Raw genomic sequence first — 23,392 nt, forward strand, 5'->3', positions numbered from 1 at the left:
TACACAGATAAATACACAAATAAATTTAAAACTTACTATTTAGTATCAAATTTATTTAAACTACAATTCACATGCAAAACAGTAAGCTTTATTTAAAATTCAGTGTAATCATTTTATTTAAACCAAGATCATATAAGAAAGATTGTATTCATCTGTTTATCTGTAGCACAGCTTCATGCACTGGCTGATTTGATAAATGGTGTAATATTTCAAAGATGCAGATTCTCAGTATTTAACTCAATTGCCTAGATAATTTGATTGGAGTAGCTATGTAACATTATTATTTCTGGAAAATATACGGAAATGTGTGCTATGTGATTCCTGTTTGCCTTTCTCTGATGCTAAGGTGAGGTATGGGGCAGTTTGGCAACTCGGCTCTCTGCTTCTTAGGATGTGAAAACGTGAGAATGAAGCAGTGTTCACATTTAGAATGAGCGAGGCTTCACACAAGTGTCCTTAATCAGAAAGCATATTTTTAAAATAGAAAGATCCTGATTTTTGTTTGTGGAGTTTTGTTTGCTTCTTTGTTGTTTTTTTTTTTTTTTTTTTTCATTTTGGGTGACTGCTTTTTCTTTTTTTATACATTTTCTAAAATAATTTCTTGAGAATTTCAAATGAAATGTGAGTACTGTGTTTACATCATTTCCACCCTTCCTAGGTCAGCCCTAAATGCACATACATAAGCAAAACACTGAATGGAGTTGGTAGGTTGTACATAGGGAACACGTCTTTCATTTTTTTATGTGATTTAAGAGGCAGAGCCACCAAAGCAGTAAAAAAGACCACTTTGAAGAGAAAGATGGAAGAAAGGAAAGAGGGAACTGGGGAAGAAAATGATAATTTGCCAACATTTGTTGACTCAAATCTGAAATAAACTCTAAAAGAACATTTTCTACTGAATAAATTCAGCATCAGCACCAGCACAACAGACATGCATGCATTCATTGAGACTTAAAATTTGAAAGTATTTGAATGCCTAAGATCTATATGTTAGTTATCCATTGACCTGAACTTTGTTAGGATATTAGCACTATCTTGAGATCTAAAGTGGAGCCAAGCCTCCTAAATCTGAAAATAATTTCACAAATGCAAGAACAGTAAAGAATACTCATTATTGTCATGGAAAGGTTGCAATGCGTATTTCATGTCATCAATACATGTTTATATTTTTCTCACCATTGAAAGACACTTGATAACAGATGCATGGGAAAGGGTCATGCGCATATATTTTAATGACTACTAAAAAGACACCATTATTTTATGGTTCCCTTTTATGAAGAAGTAATAACATTTATACAGACTTTAAAATCATGTTTTTGGTAATCAAAAGCATTATAAGTAGAATTGCTAGTAGATTGAATGGTAGGATCAGAAGTGTTTATTTTGTTCTTATTCTTAATACCTAGACTATATATTATTTAATTTTATTTTTCATTAGTGTGTGTGTTTGTGAATGATGTGTGTGAGGACATGCTTACTTCAGCATGCCTGCCACAGGGTGTACGTGGAGATCACAGGACAATTGTGTGTGCTGGTTCTGACCTTTCACTAGTGTGTGGATTTCGGGGATCAAACTCAGGCTTCAGATTTCCCAGCAAGTGCATTCTCTCATACATAAAACAAAACAAAAACAAAAACCTTTATTTAAAAAATTAAATCCCATGCCAATTACTATAATTTTATAGTTAGAAACTACTCTAATAATGCCAACAGGAAAAGCTAGAAATATTGACCATAAAACTTGCTTAATGTGACTTTGGAAATTTCATTCTTACTGCTTGAAGACTAAGTAAAGTTTGAGAACAGGGAGAAAGTTCTAGAGGGTTATTAAAAGCAAACATAGTGCTGTATGAGGCAGGTAGATAAGAATGCAGAAAGCTTGTTTGAGAGCCAGGGAAAGGACCCCACTGAGTGAAGCTACCAGCTTGCACAAGGACAATAGTTCCCACTGGGAAATGAAATTGGAAGCTGATGCTAGAGCATGTACAAGGAACTGCGAATCACACAAACAAAAACAAGGCTTAGGCAAACAGCAGGGAAGGCTTTAAGGACACAGAAATTATTTCAGGGCCCTTTATTGCAACCATCTCCAAGGGTATAGTTTCAGTGAGCTCAGAACTACATAAATCAAAACTGAAGTCCTGTCTCTTGGAAGATCATTCATCACTTTCAGGATCAAGGCATTTATAATACCAGCAAATTAAACACAAATGGATATTAAAAACTCCACCAGATGATTAATCAGTAGAGGTGGAAGTAGAGGACCTTATTAGTTAGATAGGGATTAGCTAGTGTGAGCAAGTGCTAGCTATAAAAATTGAAACTTAAACATGACTGCACATACCAGAAGTGGCATTCGGCCTTCTAGAGACGTTTGAAATGTGTGACCTTCCATGAGGAACTCATTGAAATTGAACAAAAGAAGGGAGCTATGCTGGCCTCCCTGACTGTTATTTGAATTCACGTGACTCTAAGATCCCATTTTACAGGCAGATTCCCACAGAAGCTGATGTTGCTTTAGGATGTATGAGAAACCTTTTTTCTAGGGTTCAAACTGAATCTAGACAGTGACGCTTTACAGTCAGTTTCCAGAAATTTCAAAAAATTGTGTCTTCCTTTTGGGAGAGAAGTGGAAGTTAGCAATCAGATAGTCACCACCACCACCACCCCTTCTCTGAAAGCTCCTCACTAGCAGCAGGTTCTGTTCCCTTCTTTTTTGTCCCCTTCTTCAGGATGCCATTGTATCCTACACATAAAGGTCATGTAGATATGGAAGCAAATGAAAAACAGTTTTCTGTAAGTAAACAGAAATGAAGCCATTTCCGCCTTGAACCAAATGAACAAAACACAATCCTGAGCTTGAGGAGAGCTGAACAGTGAGTGTTGTTTGTGGTTTTGATCTTTGTTTTGAAAGGCGTAATAATAACAGTGGCATGCTATGACTTGACTAGAAGTGGCAGGTGCTGGTACCATCACTTCTCTCGCTTTTTCTGTGAGTACCTTGGAAGGCCGTTCTACTGCCATCCACACTTCACAGATGTTGTGATCACAACACTACTCAGTGAACAAACTAGGATTGGAATGTGGGATGCGGATTTCTAAAGCTCTGTTCACCAGCATCCATTCTGCAAACCAGACTTAACCTTGGAAGGGTGAGCAGTTGTTAGTATTTGGAATGATATGAAGAAACAGGAAGCCCACCTCTGGGCTGTGCTCATGAGGAAACCTTCCAAGTTATTAGCACAGGATCATAACAGGAACACTCAAATAGTGACAGATTCAGAGTTTTTTTACTTTCAATGTTGTTTCTAAGTAAAACATCTAAGGAAGACTTTCCAAGGAAAGTTAACCAGGGAAGTTAACACCAACCAGATCAACAGGGTAGCTTAGATTACTCCTATCCCTTGATAATGCCTTTCTTGGCCTTTATACCACAGATTTTTGTTTTTGTTTTTGGGGGTGTGATTTGTGATTCTAGAACAGTGTGGGCTTCTGCACCTAAGATTTCTAAGATCAATTTGAACTATATGTAAGTGTGCCTTGCTCTCTTTTCATTTATAATACAAACATGTAAATGTGATTTCCTTATGCACATTGATGAACACTTAGAATTTATTTTAATTTGAGGCTATTAGGAGTAATGCTGCTGTAAATACCTGACCAATCCTCACTATCCACACACGTGTTAGTTTCTGTTGAGCAAACACAGGTAGGAATGGAGTTGTTAGATCATAGGCTCAACTCACATACTTTTTCATCTTCAAACATAGCAGCTCATCGTTTTTCAGTGTGATAGTATTAGTTTATAAGCATCATATCCTAGACCACATAACACTGATAATTTTTAAAATTTTGTCTATTTGAGTTAAGACTTGTGGTTATAATAAAAATTTAAACTTCATTGAATATTAAGATGCATGGGACTGAATGGAATAGTTCAGGAACCGAAAGCGAGATCAGAGGGGACAGCTCTGCTCATCCCCGTGAGAAATTTGCAGGAAGAAGTGCTGTCAAATGCCTACTAGGGACAACTGAATCTCAACACACGTCTATCCGTCTTCAGAGCCCAAGCTGTTTCAACCATGCTGGGCTGTCTCAAAATTACACTCCAGAAAATGCAAATGAGCCTGGTGAGGCAGACAACATGTGTGCTTGTCACTGAAGAAGACTCTGGGCAAGAAAAAAGAAATATTTTTAATTTGCTTTCTATGATGAAGAAATGGGAGACAGTTTTTTTTAATCTTTTTAAATTTGTTTTTGTTAATAGTTTCATACATGTATATAATGAATATTAGTCATTTTACCCCTATTACCTGTTATCTATTATGTCATTCTCTCTAATTGTCCCACTGAACCCTTCTTCCCAACAAGTCCCTCTCTTACTTTCAAGCGTGTATGTGTGTGTGTGTGTGTGTGTGTATGTGTGTGTATCCATATGTGTGTCTCTGTAAGTGCATATCTCTGTGTGTGTCTGTGTATATGCATGTGTGTGTCTCTATGTGTTTGTGTATCTCTGGGTATGCATGTCTATGTGTGTGTGTGTATGCATGTGTGTATATATGTGTATGTCTGTGTGTGTGTGTGCATCTGTGTATGTGTATGCATGTGTGTGTGTGTGTCTATGTATTTGTGTATGGTGTGTGTGTGTGTGTGTGTGTGTGTGTGTGTGTGTGTGTGTGTGAGGGTTTAATTAGGTTATCTTTAAGAGTATGGATAGGAGGAGATTATTTACTGGAGCATGGGCAACTTATCAATGGCCATACCACTGAAGAAAGTGATACACTTCCCCTACTAATATTAACTGTTAGTTGTCCTTGAGGAAAGGGTGGGGCCCCATGAGCCACAGCCATATCCCTTTCACATGAAATTTTAAGGGGCCGAATTTTGCCCAAGACTTGTTCAGTATTCACAACTGCAATGGATTTATGAATGTAATATCCATACCACGCCCAGAAGAAGTCTTTTTGCAACACACCCCCTCATCCTCCAGCTCTAACATTCCTGAGTCCCCTTTCCCACAAGTTTCCTGAGTCTTGGGGATAGAGTCTGATATTGACGGCCCCATTAAAGATATGTACATATTAGCTATGAAGTTTCAAGGCAGTGTGTTGAACTTGGAGCGCATGTAGTGTTCAAAAAGATAGAAAGGTGCTGTTTGAGGAGGTGGGTGTGAAATGAATGCATTGAGGAGGGGTGGATAGTGAAACACAAGACGATATGAAGGCAGAAAAGAAAAAATGGAGGTGAGTATGTTGAGGGAGCTGGGAGTACAAGGCATCTGAGGGGATGGGGAGCGAATAATCAATACTTAACGTTATGAAAAAGTCAGACAGAAACTGACTGTCCTTTAAACAGATTAAAACACATAATTAAAAAAGAAAAGTTTAAGCTGTAGTACCCTTTATGGGATGGGGGGCAGCGATAATGTCCTTCCCCAAAGACACGGATTATTACACAAACCTCCCAGTGCCAGGCAGTCAGGGAGCCCTAAAATTTGCCACAACAAGACTGTTGACATTGTTCATCATTAGTCACCAGTAGTAGATGGTGAGACCCTATTGTTGAAAACACTTTGGTTACAGGACTTAAGAGAAAAAAGCAAGAACTGAGCTAGGAGGCAGATTTTAAGGTTAGAGAAATAAAAAGGATTTTGTGGGGTGTGCAGGAGTGGATGAAAAAGCTGACACTCGGTCATTTAAGCTCTCGTGGACATCAAACCAGAGGAGAGAAAGAGGCAGCAGCAGCGGAACAAAGGGGCGGGGCAAAATGAAGAGAAACTCCCCAGCCTAGGGAGGAACGTTGGTTGCGGTTTTTACCATTTCTTGGTTTGTTTCTTGGAAGTTTTTAATAGCAGTAATTATTTTACCTTTAAAATAAATCTTGCACTCCTAATTTCAGAGTTTCTTCTGATCTGGGAGAAATGATGCTTTGCTGTAATCATCTCTGTCTGCTGGTCTCAGATCCCCATCTCCCCCGATGCTCTGTCATGAAACTTGTAAACAGTGCAGAGGTTCTGTTCTTTCCAGGACTGAGGTTGGTTGGGTTTTTTTCAAGGTTTCTCTGTGTAACAGCCCTGGCTGTCCTGGATTTCGCTCTGCAGATCAGGCTGGCTTGGAACTCACAGAGATCTGCCTGCCTCTGCCTCCCAAGTGCTGGGATTAAAGACTTGCACCACCACTGTCTGTCCCTACCTCAGTTATTTTCAGTGTAAAACAAGAAACAATAATTTGTTAAAATATTATAATCCCCCTGAACTCAAAACAGTCAAATTGACAGTATTCTATAGGTTTATTCACCAAGGTTCGCCAACAGCTTTCTCCCCTCCACCCTCGGGAAATGTCCAATAGGAACTAGTTGGGGAAATAAAATGTGAGTGATGTTCAGTTTCATATGCATCTGTATGCCAGGTATTCCACCCTCTGGTTTACAAGAAATATGCACAATGTCTGACTCTACATTATCTGCTGACTTGGGATCACTTGTCATGACACAGCTCCTTTGCATTTCTATCTGACAGATTTTGTCCCCAAACTTACCTTGACCTCTATAAGCCACTAAGCATACTGAATGAACATAAGTGCCCTTTGTACTTCCAAATTGTCACCCAAAGTCTTTCATGCTTGCTTGAGTTAATTGTACACAACCAATGCCCCTAAACTATGTTTACATACCACTGTTGTTTTGTAATACCAGTTTTCTTTCTCTATGACTCTTTATATCCTTGAATTCTGGAGTATCATTTAGTTTTATTTTAATACTTATACCTGGTGTCTTATGCTTTAAATTACTTCAAAGACAGAAGAAATAAATTAAACTTATAAATATTTTTGAGGATTTATTGCCATAAATATTATAAAAGAAGGAAGATCCATAAAATTTATTTCCTACCCTCTAAGAATTTATAATCAAGATGAAAATACACAATCTAAAGAAATAGCAAGTTAAATAAAAACTCAAAATTTAAATAATACTTAAAGACCATATATCAGACTCCAGAAGAGCCTGGGCAACTATAAATACTGTTGAAAACAACAGTAAATCATAAAGAACATGTTAAAAAGAGAGAATATATTAAACTAGAGAAGAAAGAGAACCTGGGCAGATGGATGGGAGTGAGCAGATTGAAGGAAAGCGGAGGGAACTTTGACAAGGACCCACCTCAGAAAACATCATTACAGCACCCCAGCTGTTTCAACCCCAGTTCTGAGTCTTCCCACTGGGTCTTCCCATTGCTGCCTTTCTTCACTCTCCCTTTCAGTCCCCCCCCCCCCCCCCCCCCCGCTGATCCCTCCGGACTCCTGGCTCCCACACCACCCCCACCCACCCCAACACTCCCAAACCTTCCCTACCCTCCCACCCCCATCCCCCCACCCCCATCTGCTCTCTCCTTCCTGCTTACCAATGCCTTCTTCTGACAGGGCAGATCTCCCCCAGCTGACTGGCTCTCAGGATGTCTTTTTTGATAATTGACAAGAAGCCACTTTTGACTCAGTTATCAGAAGTCCTGCAGTTTTGGGGGTATCAGCTTGTGACAGTGTGGGGGTAGGCACAGTGTAGGAGGGAATGCTGAAATTCCAACAGAAGGAAGAAGCCAAGTAGTATATGGGGTGAACAGGCTGCACTGGGGACAGGGAGCAAGTAAAAACTGGGTGTGAGGGGAAGGGCTGAAATATGGTGGGTGGAGACAAATTCACTAAAGCCATAATTTCAAATGAAAATGTGCACAGTGTTTCTAAATAATCTGGTTTTCCCACTATGGGGAAGCAAACAAAAAGAACTCCATGTGCCTGTAATTTACTAGTTGTCTTGCAAGAACAAGGGAACATTTTATTATATAAAATGTATGAAGACAACAAACAGACTGGAAATACTAATTTGGTCCATGTTCATGCACAGGTACACTCTATTAAAAACCAGGGCCTCTCTGAGCCTTTTCTGCTGGTGTGCAAGTGGTTGCCATTAAATCCTTCCCCTAACAGTAGTGGTGTGATGTGTGTGTGTGTGTGTGTGTGTTACAAGTTAAATTACTGTAAAGGGAGGATTGCTTCCTAGAGAAACTGGCAAGCCACAATCATTATTGTCACTGAAATTACCACTAACAGAACAAAGCTGAAAGATATCAATATAAAGTTATAGAGAGCAAGGAAATAGAGAATCTCAGTATGCAATGGCAGATCCAAAATATCCAACCAAACTGCATTTTCTTAGAACCCATATGAAAGACACTACCTGCCCCATGCAACAGAGATAAACTACCTAAGCTAAGGTATAGGAGGGGGAAAAAGAGGAGAGGAGAGGAAGACCGGGGGGGGGGGGGGGGGGCAGGGAAAGAAAGGGATAAATAAATAAGGAAGGAAACAAAAGGAAGAAATGGAGAAGGGAAAGAGGGAAGGAAGACTGAGAAGAAGGAAGGCCGAAATTTTAATGAAGGTGAGTATTCTGATGATAGTACACAGCTTATATTAAGATTTTCCTATGCAGTCTATACCAGCAACTCTGAGATCATTTTAAGTAAGCCATTTTGAAGAAAATGGAGATGTAAAGGGTTTAAGCAGCCTGTATAAAATCAGCGACTGTTGAGAGTAAATAATTAAAGCTGCATTTACCCATTTATGTTAAAATTACAACACAGCCGGGTGGTGGTGGCTCACACCTTTAATCCCAGCACGCGGGAGGCAGAGGCAGGCAGATCTCTGAGTTCAAGGCCAGCCTGGTCTACAGAGCCAGTTCCAGGACAGCCAGGGCTACACAGAAATCCTGTCTTGGAAAAAAATTATGACTCAACGCTTGACTATGTCCCTGGTTTTTCTCTTAATAATCTGTGAGTGACAGTCATTGTGATGCTGTTTTTGCTCCCATCTTGGATGAGAAAGCATAAATGTGGATTTCCTAGGATATCTAGACACACCCCCCCAACTCACATTATTCTCATTTCTATATTGGAAACCTTGTCCTGAAAACTAAGGGAGGACAAGAACATGGATTGGCAAGGGATATGGACCACGGTTGAGGCCTCAGCTCAGATATTCTCATCTTTCCCATTTCATCTCATCGTCCACCAGGATAAGCGCTATGTCTTCAATATAAGGCCTTCTTATAACCCATGAGGTTTTGCGTTTACTGCACATGAATAAGTAAGATGTGTGCAATACTTAAAAGGGCTAGCTCTATTGATGCTACTTGGGGACGAGTTAGTCCTTTATGACTATGCAGAGATTCGCACACCACACACACACACACACACACACACACACACACACACACACACACACACTTATTGCTTGGTTTAAAATAGATTAAGCTGAACCAAGGGCTGTAAAGCTAAGGATTTTTTTCCATTTAATAGATACTCTCCAAATATGAACTTCCCTATGCAGTGAATTTCTTAAAGAATTCTCTCCTTTGCTAACACCCCAACTTATATGGTGAGATCACTAATTTCCCATACCATATAATTTCAGTTTAATTAAAGACTTTTAGTATGGACTGTAAACCTCACTTTCCTTCATTTCCTCTCAATATAGCATCCCTCGTGGTACCACCCTGCCTTCACTCTCCACCCTGCATACACTGCAGAGAGAATCAATATAGATTTCCATTCCCTAGGCTACCTGGCAGTGTAGGGTGCTGAAGTGCTGAAGAGCTTGTGGAGATGGGACAAGGCTGTATCTTTCTGCTGAGCCTGTGACGTCAGCTTGTATAGGGCTCTGGCAGGATGGAAGTGCAAAGCTGTTGATGTGCTACAGTAGGTAGCAAAAGCATGTGGCCGGGGCCTGCTGAGTGACTAAGAGACTGGATAGCTCAGTTTGGCCATTCATTAGAGAATGTTTATAAAACATCACCATTGATGAAGCTGAAATCTTTCACTGGCTTTGTAAACAGCAGATAAATTCAGTAATGAGGACCTTCTGTGTGCATCGGCATTGCAGAAAACAACTGCCATCAGGAACGGTTACAAAAATGGCAAACTACAGAGATATGCTCACAGTCAGTCACTGGTGACACTCCTCTCTCTGCCTAAGAGAATCAAAATTCCTACTGGGTAACAGAAAGCAGGATAGCCTATTGGAAAGATCTGTCATCCAGGATTCCAGAAAAAACTTCTGTGGTGAAGGCTATAGCCAAGTGTTTGATTAACGTGGCAAATGGCTCTAATTCCTCTCAGTTCCGTCACATTTCCATGTGACAAATTGACCTTGCCATCTTTGTACATGTGACATTGCAATTCCTTTTCTGCATCATCTTGTTTATATTCCTATGTGTAGGACCAAGATTGGCCCTCATTCTTAGTAATACTGAAGGACTTTTTACTTCTCTAGGAGTATCCCCATGTTCCCTGGGTTCTTTAAAATAATGAAACAAGGAAGATATTCTCCATATGTAACTTTCTCTATGTATATTATATATATACATACTATATGTATATATTTTATATATATATATATATGTGGAAAGAGAGGAGGTTAAAGATGGAAAATACCTTCCTTATTTACATATTATATAATCAATAGAAGAAGATAGATAGATAGATAGATAGATAGATAGATAGATAGATAGATAGATAGATAGACAGATTCATGAAATACTACCACCGGGCGGTGATGGCACATGCCTTTAATCCCAGCACTTGGGAGTCAGAGCCAAGCAGATCTCTGTGAGTTCAAGGCCAGCCTGGTCTACAGAGCAAGATCCAGGACAGGCACCAAAACTACACAGAGAAACCCTGTCTTGAAAAACCAAAAAAAAAGAAAAGAAAGAAAGGAAGGAAGAAAGAAAGAAAGGAAGGAAGGAAGAAAGAGAAAGAAAGAAAGAAAGAAAGAAAGAAAGAAAGAAAGAAAGAAAGAAAGAAAGAAAGAAAGAAAGAAAGATGAAAGAAAGAAAGAAGAAAGAAAGAAAGAAGGAAGGAAGGAAGGAAGGAAGGAAGGAAGGAAGGAAAGAAAGAAAGAAAGAAAGAAAGAAAGAAAGAAAGAAAGAAAGAAAGAAAGAAAAGGAAATGCTGACAAAGATAGGTCAATACTTCATAGATTTAAATCTGTCTGATACATTCAACACACTATTTTCATCATTAATCCTGCACCTTTCAGTAAGTCATCTTCTCAGTAACATGGCTATCTCAAGCTGAGATTATCACCCTTCTCTATGTATCCAGGGCCCCCAGAGCTCCCTCTATAAACCAGATGTTGGCCTTTCTGTCTACCGCTCATGTTTTGCCATCACATTTAAATAAGGGCATCATTGACTGCTGTTAGGATAGAATGTTGGATTTTTCAGCTTTGATGTACATGTTTTGCTTGATGTCTAGAAAACATTTGAGAAGATGCAGCTGCTGTTAGAACTCAGATGCATAGCATCCTCTCCCCCCAAAATGAAGTTAAATCTTTCAATATATGTGCAAGCACTTAAGTTTTTCATTTAATCTCTGTGTATCTTTGGGCACATCATGAATTAATTTTGATGTAAGCCTCCATCTTCTCATCCATTAAATACAGATTTCTATAGTCTCCTCCTGAGATCAAGGTAAGCCACACATAAAGGCTGGTGGGTGTGCTAGGCTGTAGGCCATTCCAATAACACACTGTTGGAATGTTAGGGGCCGCCAACACATGAGAGGTTTAGGGACTGATTCAGGCTCATTCGTCTCTTGTCACTCATCTCATAAAGGCATCAACCAGTACTAACTCTCTTTCATAAGTTTAATCTCTGTAGAGCACATATTGTCTTGGAAATAGTGTTAGTCAGTACTTTTGACCTGAATTGTTTCCAGACATCATTTGAAAGAGTGGATAACGGTTTCCTGTTTCCTGGTGAGCTTTATTTGGACCTTCTGGCTGATTCTCATGACAGCACTGTAGTAATTGATGGTCTGCAGCGCAATTAGGGTATAACAACTGAGGGTGAGGCCAGAGGCCCTTGGGTCTTAAGCTCTTTTCATTTTTCCCTTATTTTTTCCTCTGCCTTTGCAGAATCCACAGCATCACACATAGTGATGATATGACAGTTGTTCAGCTTTCTTAGACACAAAGTTTCACTTAAAAGGCTAAACACTGGGCCTTAGGGCCTTGAATGATGTTCTTGGCCTTTTGTCTTTATTTAATACATCAGATAGGCTCAATTCTACCTGTTTATAAGAACGCACTGAGGTTGAAGAGATTCTTACGTGCGCTGCCTTCAGATAACCTCAAAACATATTGTCCCTGCTTTCTTTTACAAAAATCTATTACATAAAATTATGAATTTAAAATCCATTACATAAAATTATGAATTTACAGAAGAGATAAATTGAAAAAGGATGTGAGAGAATATATTTGCTTGGTCTACAAGTAAACTTGCATTTTATGATGTTGCAGTTATAGTAATTCCTAGTCCTCTAATGCTTTTTGTATGTATAGGCCTTTTTTTTTAATAGATTCATATGCGTATACACATACACATGTGCATATGTACATATAGGCATGCATTATATATATACATATATATACATATATACATATTCAGTTGCCTAAGATCTTTTCTCATCCAGAATAGATTTTTTTCCTATTACTCCTAGAAGACACTAATTTAGAAGACCTCTTCCTGAACCATTATAATATCTAAATTCCTTTTTGTCTTTGCATATATTATACTATCTGTTAAATTATGTTTCTTATCATTCTCCACCCTGTTTCTTCTCAATGTCACAAATATCCTATTCATCTTGGAATGCACAAATGCTATCTATTGTGACCTGTGCTCAGCTCTTGCATCCAGATGTAGACATCCTTGAGCCTGAACAATCTGCATCAAAGGTCTATTGTTATTTTGTATTATGTATCATTTTTCCTCTATGAAAAAGGTATACCCTAGAGATCAGGAACATTGTAAAAATCCAGGTCATGAATAAATTATCTACCTTCTCAATGGTTTCTGTTGTGTTTCAAGCAGACTTAACATTTGAAATGTACATTAAGACATAGTTTCAACAAGACAACTTCAAGATGTGTGCTAACTGTTCTTCCAGTTCAATTAGATGGAAAAGAAGCTAAATTGATTTCAAGTCCTTAATCCTATTTCTGTGTATCCTTGGACAAATCTCTGAATATTTGTCTCAACTTCATCTAAACCTAGTAGATGACATACAGCCTGATTGAATTATTGTGTTATCAAATAGTGTGAGAATGGTATTTTATAGGTTAGGAAACAAGAATAGCAATGCTGTTGGTTAGCATCTGCTCCTGTCTGCACTGGGTGAGCTACTTTTGAACACAGTGGGAAAGCAAGCAGCAATCTAGCACACCAAGGCACAGGAGCAGCATTATTGATCAAATCACAAAAGATGAGAAAGGTCAGTGTTTTAAATAGTTTTAAGAACTACTTAGCCTCAGCAAAACTCTTCCACTACAGCTGTGAGATTTTTCTTTTTCTAAAGTAGAAGAGAGCATTATGAACCCTCTAACAAAGAGAGACAGAGGCCAGGAATGTACATAGCACAACTCAAGCCCATTGGTCTAATCTAATTTTTCTATTTTCCTTACTTTCAATTATACTTACAACGCATGTCACACGTGGATTTTTGCTCTACTCTCATTTTCTGTAACATCATCAGATACAAACACATAAGCATTTTTATCTGGTCCTTTTTTACAAATAATAGGCTCATACATGTAGTTGGAAGTTTTCCTATGTCCCGGCTGGCCAACAGTAGGACAAATCTCTCCCACTCACATCCCCAAGTAAACACACAGAGGCTTATATTAATTATAACTGCTTGACCATTAGCTCAGGCTTATTACTGACTAGCTCTTACACTTAAATTAACCCATAATTCTTATTTATATTTAGCCACGTGGCTTGGTACCTTTTCTCAGTTCTACCTTGTCATCTTGCCTCCTCTGTGTCTGGCTGGTGACTCCTGACTCAGTCTTCCTCTTCCCAGAATTCTCCTTGTCTGCTTATCCCACCTTTACTTCCTACCTGGCTACTGGCCAATCAGCATTTTATTTATCAATGAATCAGAGTAACACACATTCACAGCATACAGAACGACATTCCACAGCACATGTGCATTTATTAAATATTATTTCTTCTCATTTTTATTTTGAATTATTTTCTTTTTTAGATTATAATTCCCTAATTTCCCTGCTTCCCTTTCCTCCCTCCAAACCCTACCATATACCTCTCCTTAGCCTCTTTCAAATTCATGGCCTCTCTTTTCATTGTCACTACATTCATATATGTATATGCATATATATTTCCAAATACATAAGTACAGCCTGCCAAGTCTGTATAATGTTACTTGTATGTATACATTTTCACACCTGACCATTTGTTATTGGATAACCAATTACTGTGTTCTCCCAGGAGAAGACTCCTTCTCCCACTTTTGGCATTCCTTGGTTGCCTGTAGTTCTTTGTAGATCACTTGATTCCTTATCATGAGTCTTATGTCTATTATTGTGAGAACAGTTACTAATGCGTATACAGCCACATATTGGGTAACTACCAAGATACCATCTAACAACTGTCATTTGCCATTCTGCAAGCATCGCGAAGAGCAGCAGCATGAGCTTTCATAATATGTCTAATATACACTAAGAATATATCATATATACACATGCATATATGTAAATATGTATTTAAAATAATGACAAAAAAGTATAAGATAATAAATACATAAACAAGGGCTGATGAGACAGATCATCAGATAAAGTATTAGCTGCCAAGTCTGAAAACCTGAGTTGGATCCCCAGGACCCACATAGTGAAAAAGGAAAATGGATACCCACATGTTGTTCTCTGACCACCAAACAAATGCTATGGTGCCACACACACACAACACACACAATGGATGAATATAGAAAATTAAAAATACCTGAACTAGTAACATAATAATTAATTATCACAATTTTAATTATCACTGTTTTAATGTCCTGTTAATAATTATTTATATGCATCATTAATATATTTATATGTACTCTATATCCCAGCGTCAGCATAAACACATGAATGGTGAACTGTGCTATGGTATTAGGATGACTACATCTCAGGGGTGATTTAGCTCCATTGTAATCTCACAGTACCGTCACCTCTAAGCAAAAGTCTGCCACAGAGCACATGACTATGTTTCAGACATCCAACGTGATGCATGTACACAGCAAGTTTGATCACGCCGTACTGAAACAAGAAGTGCACTCATCATTTCGTGCTTACCCTGTTTGCTTTTGTTTGTTTTCCTGTGGGACAAGAACATCTGAAATGACTGGTTTCACAAAACTTAGATTCAGTGTGATACCATTGCCTATGCATTTCATAGCACGTTAGTTCCACAGACTGCATCCTACAAACCTGCTACTTTACATGCAGACTGCGTGGTCCAGTTTTCTCTGTGCCATCCTCTGTAAAGCCAACAGTAGAAGAGCACATCAGTGTGTTGAGGAAGTTGTGTTTTAGATACAAATCATCTACCTCACCTGTGGGTCACAAATCCTTTCAACTCTCAATTTCTCCATCATTTAAATAGGATGGAGATGGTTTTTGTTAATCCCTGTTCTCTTGTTATTGAGCAATATTAGAATGTGGTGATTAATTATATAAAATGCTTATATTTTTATATTTATGCAGATTAAATGTTTTGTATAACATTATTAATTATGTCAATTAAAAAATCAAATTGACATAGATTTAGAGTTTTGTTGTAGATAGTTAACAGATATTGTTATAACTTTCAAGGACAAATATTGCATTAACAACAGCCCTATTCCCTTTTTGATGGTAAGTAATAGAAGTCCTCACTTTTCTTCCTCAATATATGAAAAATAATGCAGTGGAGTTAGATGAAGTGCCTTGGAAGTCTGTGTTTTATTTTTCTGACTAGGTACAAGTTGTTGCATGATTTTTCAATCTATTAATTGGGCATATACCTCATTACCATTGTGAAAAGTAGATGTGAGCATCTAATATATGTTGCCTATATCACTACTACTGGGTTCTTCCTAAGTGTCTGCTTCCTTCATCTTTTCCCATTGGAGTAGCCACTGAAGTTCTGTATATAATACATACTCAATAATTTTGATTAGTTACTTATGGTTTGAAATTTTCTCACACAAAGCATTGATTCATTAACATATTTAAGTCTTATAGAAACTGCTATTTCAGCAAAGTAACAAGTCTTTTCAAATGTTTTGACTCATCATTGTATATTTTAGTAAAACATGAATTAAAAAGCCATGTAATTTCTCAATAGACATAGAAAATCTCTAAGATTTTGTTCATTTAATATTTTTGTGATAGTATATTGATTTTCTTGTCTTTGATCAGGGATGACTTTGACCTGATGCTCAGAACTGGAAATAGATAAGAATTCTATGTAGCTTCCTTAACTTTTGCAGAGGGGTCCCTCCCTAACATCCCTGCCCAGGACACAAATGCTGCAGGCTAGATAGTCTCCAGAAATTTCTCTGTTGATTCAAATCTTCAGTCACATGAAAGTAGCTTTTAAAAACATTTTAGTTTATTTGAAGGCAAACCTTTCAACATTCAAAAGGTTAGTAATGAGATCGACGATGAATATTTACATACTGATAGCCCAAAATGAACCCAGGAAGAGGCTAGTTCAAGAGCAAGATGTGAGTCCATCATTGTGAAGCCCAAAGGAGATTCTCTTGGTATGGAAATTTTAGTGTGCATAATATTTTCTGAAGTCTTATCCAAGCATGCCATTTAATCAGAGAAACCACAGGGCTACCCTCCTTTATCCCTCACCTTCTCTAAAGGCCAGCTTCCTGATCTTTCTGTATTATACTGGAAATGTTTTGCTCCAGTATTTGGTGATAAATGGATTTCTTTCATGTAAAGTGAAGATAAAAGCACTTCAGACTGTTGAAAATCTCCAGCTATTGGGACAGTGACAATGAATAGTTAGTAAAATCCAACAGGAAGGAAGGCCAAATAGACCACTGTTATATATCACAGATTACGTAGTAAATGGCCTGCTGAAGGATGTTACTGGCATTATCTTCAGCTCCTAGTTCCAGGTCTAAGACCAGGAAACAGGCTGAGAATTGACTCTCTTTCCACGCCCCCACGTCCTGTAAAAACAAGGCAACATCAGCTAGCACACAAATTAATTGTGGATACTCAGTCCCTCACCACATCTGTCTCAGCTCACATACTGCCAAGGGAAACTCTGACATGAGGGTTTTCAACCTCTTCTCTGACGCACTCTTCTATTTCTCCTCCATCTCTCTCTCTATCTCAGGCTCTTTCTCAATTCTTTCAAAGCACAGCCTTGTTTATATAGATTATACCCTTTAATCACTTCTCTCATTAAATGGTCATTTCTTTTTCCCTCTGAAGCCATTGCTTGCTTAAACAGAAAACAGAATGTTTTTAAACTTCTCATTCATAAAGTTACAAAGCTTTTGTGCCATGCATCTTTCCTAGATGGCATGACTGCCCTTTCTGTTACACAAGCATTTTTCCACTTTTAGACCTACCTAACCCCTCCCTGCTTCATTCTATTTCATTTTTGGATAGAAAAGGAGTCTTCTATTATTATTCTTTCTGACCTCTTTGGATTTCCTGTACGTGATAATCTCTGTCTCTCCTCTTCCCTTTGCTTCTCAAGCTTTTCATTCTTGTTAAACATACATCGAAGTTACTAGTTTGTTCATTTGTCCTCAACTTTGAATCTTATTTTGTGGACTAAAATATTGAATTTCCTTGGTAACATTTGTCCAGGATCACTCTGCATAAACACATATCCCCACTGGGGATCCTCTCCTGTGCATATGGAATACTGTATTATCAGCTCGTGTCCTACCCATAACCAAGCTGTGAGACTCAGCCTGAAGCATCACTGGGTCTCTGCTCATGTTGTTTGTTACAGTTGATGTTTTAAGATCCTGTGGAAACAAACCATTGCCAACTCTGCTGTGATATGCCAGCTTGAATTTCCAACCCTTCCTCTCATTACTACCTCTTACTCCTCACAGCTTTCCTTTAATGTGCTTAACCACAAAGCATGGCTCGATTACCCTGCTTGCCTCCCACAGAGAAAAACATTCTTTAAACTACTACCACTTTCAAAATTCAACTTTTTCTTAGGACTCAAAGCCTACACATGCAATGGCAGACACAGAAAAACAGAGAAGACAGAACACTCACTCTTCATCAAAACACATGGACACAAAATCCTTCCAACAACCAGCACCGAAAACACTGAAGATGTACCTGTATTTGTAACTATCTCTTTAACTAAATAGCTACAGAAATTCTCTTTTAATGTGTATATTTTTGAGAATACTGGAAAATTTCTCTCATGTGTCTGTCTAATATATTTCACCACTAATGTAAAGACCATATAAACCCAGAACAAATATTACTCAGCATGAAGTTAAAGGAGCAAATTATCCTCTTAAAGTTCTACATATCATGACTGCTGTCTCTGAATTCTCCTAACTCAGAAGCTTCCCCTTAAGTCTTTACTTTTAATCACCCTGCCAGATGCTGTTCTGTTAACTGCGGTGGTCTATACAGCTTCCTCTATGCGGATCCCCCCTTCCCCGGCGTTTGAAAACTTACCGCTTTTACCAACGCCCCCTGCGCCCAGCATTACCACCTTGTACTCTCTGGACCCGCCTGACGAGCTGCCAGGGCAGCAGTGGGCTTCGTTTTCTATTTCCATCTTACCCGGGGGACCCGAGGAGAAAAAAGGAAGAAAAAGTCACCCGTGTCAGGTGCTAGCTCAGATAGTAAACAACTCTAAAACTGTGTCAAAGGAAAGCTTTACTGCGTGACAAGAACCATCAGTGTCGGGCTGCCTGCTGGTCCTCTGCTGGAGCGGGTCTCATAGCAACCACTTCAATTGCTTCCAATAAAAATCAGGCTTTACCTCCCCCTCCCTCTGATCCTTCACTGTTTCAAGTCTCCACTGATCTCGCTTGCTCATTCTGGTTTCTTCCTTCCCTCTGAGTTCTATTTCTCCGTTGCTCTCTCTCACTCCTCCTCTCTCTCTTCTCTTCTGTGTGCCCCCCTCCCTCGCTGCAGCTGCAGTGTGTAGACGTACACACATTTGCAGCAGTTTTTAGGTGCACACCTTTGACTTCATTCCAGACTGAGGGGCTATAGTAGAGTGAATCAGAGATGTAAGGGGAGATGCTGTCTCACAAGCTGGCTTCTGTTGCTGCAGCTTCAGAGACATTGTTCTCTTTTAATCAGAGTCAATTAATTGAAAATTTTCTGTGGCTTGTATCATTACCATCTATCATGATATGCCCTCACAGGTCTCCTTCCAGAAAAAGGAAGGCACCCACTTTACCCAAATGAAGCAAAAACAAACAAACAAACAAACAGTAACTCGGGGTACATAAGGGTGAGTCTTCCATGTTGTTCAGATAATGCCTAAGAGGAGTTGCTTGCTCCTTGTGCAGTAAAGGTCCTTACACAGGGGGATTATTGAATTAGCTCATTGTCATGTCTGAATATGGATCATCCTTATTTATACCTTAGAAACAAAGTGGATTATAAGACCCTGGCAAGCATGAAAGACATATACAATAAATGGATTTTCTTAAAAAATATATAGTTGCATATTAGATCATAGAAGAATCTAGACTGTTCTTCAGAAAGCCAAAGTCTTGCTCATTTGAATTCTTATAGCCTTTTCCACTGTGATCTTCTAAAGCATGAAAATCTCAGAACATTTTCAATAATCTCTAATTGTCATGGTCAGACCCTGTCCATTTAGAGGTGATGGTGTTCTTCATATATTAGACTTCTTATTAAGCTTGACCATGGCCGGCTGTATCAAAGGGCTTTGTGGACATTGACTTGTCTTTCTCAGTTTTAAGCTCCTCTATAAAGAAATTCTATTTAGCTGGGCGGCAGTGGCACATGCCTTTAATCCCAGAACTCGGGAAGTAAAGGCAGGCAGATCTCTGTGAATTCAAGGCCAGCCTTGTCTACAGAGTGAGATCCAGGATAGGCACCAAAACTACACAGAGAAACCCTGTCTTGAAAAAACAAAAAAAAGGAAGAAATTATATTTAATTGATTCTACTGTCACTATAGTATGTGATGAAGTAAGAGGCACAGGTAAGTAAGTGTTCAGTACATTTTCCAGGTTGTTGGAGAGGCTGAGAATAGCCAAGAGATGCCATAGCCAAGAGATCAGACTCTGGAGTCACATGACTTAATTCTCAGACTGGCTCAGGCAGACTCATTCAACTAATTTTTCACCAAAAGGACATGTGAAACTACATTCTCAACCCAGACATACATAGATACATAATATCAAATTGCTTGGTTTTTCTCTTGAAGCACGCTGCTGAAAGCCAACTGTTTATAAATGTATACTGGGGAAGAAATAGCTTCTCATGTGTTTATGCAGGTATCCAAATCTTTTTTTATTTTTTACTTATTTGTCAAGATTTTGATTTATTGTTGAGTTCTGAGAATCCTTTATATATTCTGAGTGCAATCTTTTTTTGCATTTTATTGATGCATATTCATTGTACAGAGTTTTTCTCATATAGATATTCTCAAGTGTTTTGACCATGGTCAACTCCTTTTATCCCTGCCTTCAATCTCCTTCTTTTTCCTCCTCCCCCCTCTAGTCTTTTCTCCTCTTTCATGTCATTATATATAATATATACACATATACATACATATATGCATTATACATATACATATATGTGTATTCCCTATAAGATTTTACTTCCATCTGTGGCTTTTCTTATAGAATCTTCCAAAGAGCTGAAGGGGAGAAAAGGAATATGATTAAAATTTAATTAAATATATTTTTTAAAATACCAAGATATTTAAATGTTAATTCAATTTAATTTATGATTGCTTTCTTTCAGGAATACGTCAGGGGACTTTTCGGATGATTGTTTTCCCAGTACACTTTCTCTTTGCATTCTCCTTCCACTACAGTTCACTTAGGGACCTAATGCTCTTCCTTTCTGTAGTAACTCTCCAATCTGGAGACAATTCTAAACTGTATTTTCCCTTGAGCTACAGAAGTAAATCTAAAGACCTCCTGGATGTACCCATGAAAACTCAGCTTGCATTTTTATTTCAGTGTGTCTAGAAAGACACCACCTTCAGCCTCAACAAATGGAGTCAATATTGTCATCAGCTTTTGTAAGGGCATCAGTACCTTCCAAGTTCCAGTTTTGGTTCCATTTCCTATTATATTTGATTTTCATCACCAGAACATTCTGTAATTTACTCTCTCATAGCACAAGCTCTCCGCCCTTTCCTCTTTTCACAGGGCACAATGGAGCCTGTCCACATAAACCATCAGCCTACTGACCATACTGACACATTCATATATCAAATACAAAATCACACAAGCCAGTGGCTTCCAGTGTCCCACACAGACACAAATCATTACCTGCGCCCAGGTTCCAACTTTGTCTTCACGCTCTGCAGAGTAGGCAAGCTGTGAGCTACTCGTCTTCCTGGCGGAACCATCAGTGCTGTGATTTTCTGTAACAAAGAAGTATGGCTACATTGTAATTATCATATTTTTTTAAATTAAAATGTTAGCTGGACGGTGGTAGTGCACACCTTTAATCCCAGCACTCTGGAGGCAGTGACAGATGGATCTCTGTGAGTGTGAGGCTAGCCTGGTCTACAGAGTGAGTTCCGGGACAGTCAAGGATACACATTGTCTTGAAAAAATTTTTTTTAAAAAAATTGAAATGTTATCATTCAATGAAACAAAAGATATAAACAGCATTTAGTGTCAAGGTCATCCTAGGTTTTATGTCTAGATCCATTGCTGATATCTCATGACCTTGAGCACACTGTGTGCCAATCTAGCTGTCAGGATCTCTGCTACTCAGTTGTTCACATCAGCCATGCTGATTTTTGGTAAAGCACAGAAATTGTATTGAGACTTCTGTCATTGGTCATCTGTGTTATTCAGAAGACTTACTTTTGACGTTGGAAAAGACAAAGAAATACATAGAATTGTTTTTCAAAGTAAACAAATTAGTAGCTTGCCAGATAAGCCTGTGAGACAGGGTGAGAGGGAATTGTGGCTAGTGAATTAGCTGTCTTCTCAGTTGTTAACGTGTCTATCTATATTCCTCACCTGGAAAATAAATAGCAGTTTTCTTCTTCCATGGAGTTAAAAAATAAAACAGAAAGGAATTCCCTAACCAGCGCCTACTGTGCCTCGTCCTTTGAGTCCTAAGAGTCTAGTTTTTTTTTTTTTTTTGTTTTTTTTTTTTTTTTTTTTTTTTTGGTTACAAACTGTATGGCCGTGGCAGGCTTCTTGCTAACTGTTTTTATAGCTTAAATTAATCCATTTTTATTAATCTATACCTTGCCACATGGCTCGTGGCTTACCGGCACCTTTACATGTTGTTTGTCATCGTGGTGGCTGGCAGTGTCTCTCTGACTCAGCCTTCCACTTTTCAGTTTTTTTCTCCTCCTTGTCCCGACTATACTTCCAGCCTGGCCACTGACCAATCAGTGATTTATTTATTGACCAATCAGCAACACATTTGACATACAGACCATCCCACAGCAATTCCCTATATTTTTTTTTTTTTCACGTTTTGAAACAGTGAATTTAATGATTGATGTCATGTATACAGTATCCAGCTTTCCATCAAAACATGACTTCATTGTAGAACATGTGGCCCATGCTCCCATAACTCAGGTGTTTCTGGTACATGGACTGCTCTCACCCAATGTGAGGTTGAACTGTCGACCTTGTGTACATCCTACTTCACAAATGAGTCTGTCAGATATGCTAAGCCTATAGGCTGAAGATGATGCCCCAACACTGTGGAGAAACCTCAGGTGACTGTCCAGGCAGATGGCTGTTTCTGTCAACTCACAAATTTTTTGGAAGTTGCTTGCATGCACTTTCTGTTTTTATTTTTGTTAGCTAAGAGTCTAGTTTTTTGTCCTGTGTTACCGAGGACAATTAATCCCGGTTAACAGTCATCAGGCTCTGAAGCATTTTAGTTAGTGACTTTTGTATTTTCTTTGACTTGTGGCTTAGCCAGCACACTCACTGGGCTGTGTGTGTGTGTGTGTGTGTGTGTGTGTGTGTGTGTGTGTGTGTGTGTGTGTGTGTAGGGAGTTACAAGGAGATATTAAAGGAAATATTTCAGTAACTGAAATCATCACATTGCAGATATCTTTGAACTTGGGAAAACTGTCTAAAACACATACCCTGGCACTGCCCTGTGAAAGCAGATTTCTATTGTGTGAAAACCCAGGTGCTAGGTTTAGAAGGAGGCACTTAGCTCTCCTAGTATGGTCCAAGCACAATCTAATCTACTTCTGAGCACCATGCTTTCCTCTATACTCTTCTTCAAAAACAAAAGGGGAAACTAAGCCAATAAACAATACCTTGAAAAGGAACACGTCGTTCTGTTTAAATGGATGCCATT

General features: G+C 38.6%; 1 protein-coding gene across 5 annotated transcripts in view; it reads right to left on the minus strand.

Annotated features, from left to right (window-relative positions):
- Rit2 (Ras like without CAAX 2) overlaps nt 1–18,982 on the minus strand; it is a 320,403-nt gene extending 301,421 nt beyond the window's left edge. The window contains exon 1 of one of the 5 annotated variants that reach the window (XR_008219063.1): nt 18,558–18,861. Coding sequence is in view for 2 of the 5 variants with exons in the window: in XM_052741745.1 (XP_052597705.1) it covers nt 18,558–18,660 (103 nt within the window). In the remaining 3 variants the exon portion in view is untranslated. The other 4 variants (XM_052741748.1, XM_052741746.1, XM_052741745.1 and 1 more) reach the window with 4 other exon arrangements.
- Between the last annotated feature and the right edge of the window lie 4,410 nt (nt 18,983–23,392).

Source organism: Peromyscus californicus, unplaced genomic scaffold (assembly GCF_007827085.1).
Source record: "Peromyscus californicus insignis strain IS unplaced genomic scaffold, ASM782708v3 Scaffold_17__1_contigs__length_78620276, whole genome shotgun sequence".
Classification (NCBI taxonomy): domain Eukaryota; kingdom Metazoa; phylum Chordata; class Mammalia; order Rodentia; family Cricetidae; genus Peromyscus; species Peromyscus californicus.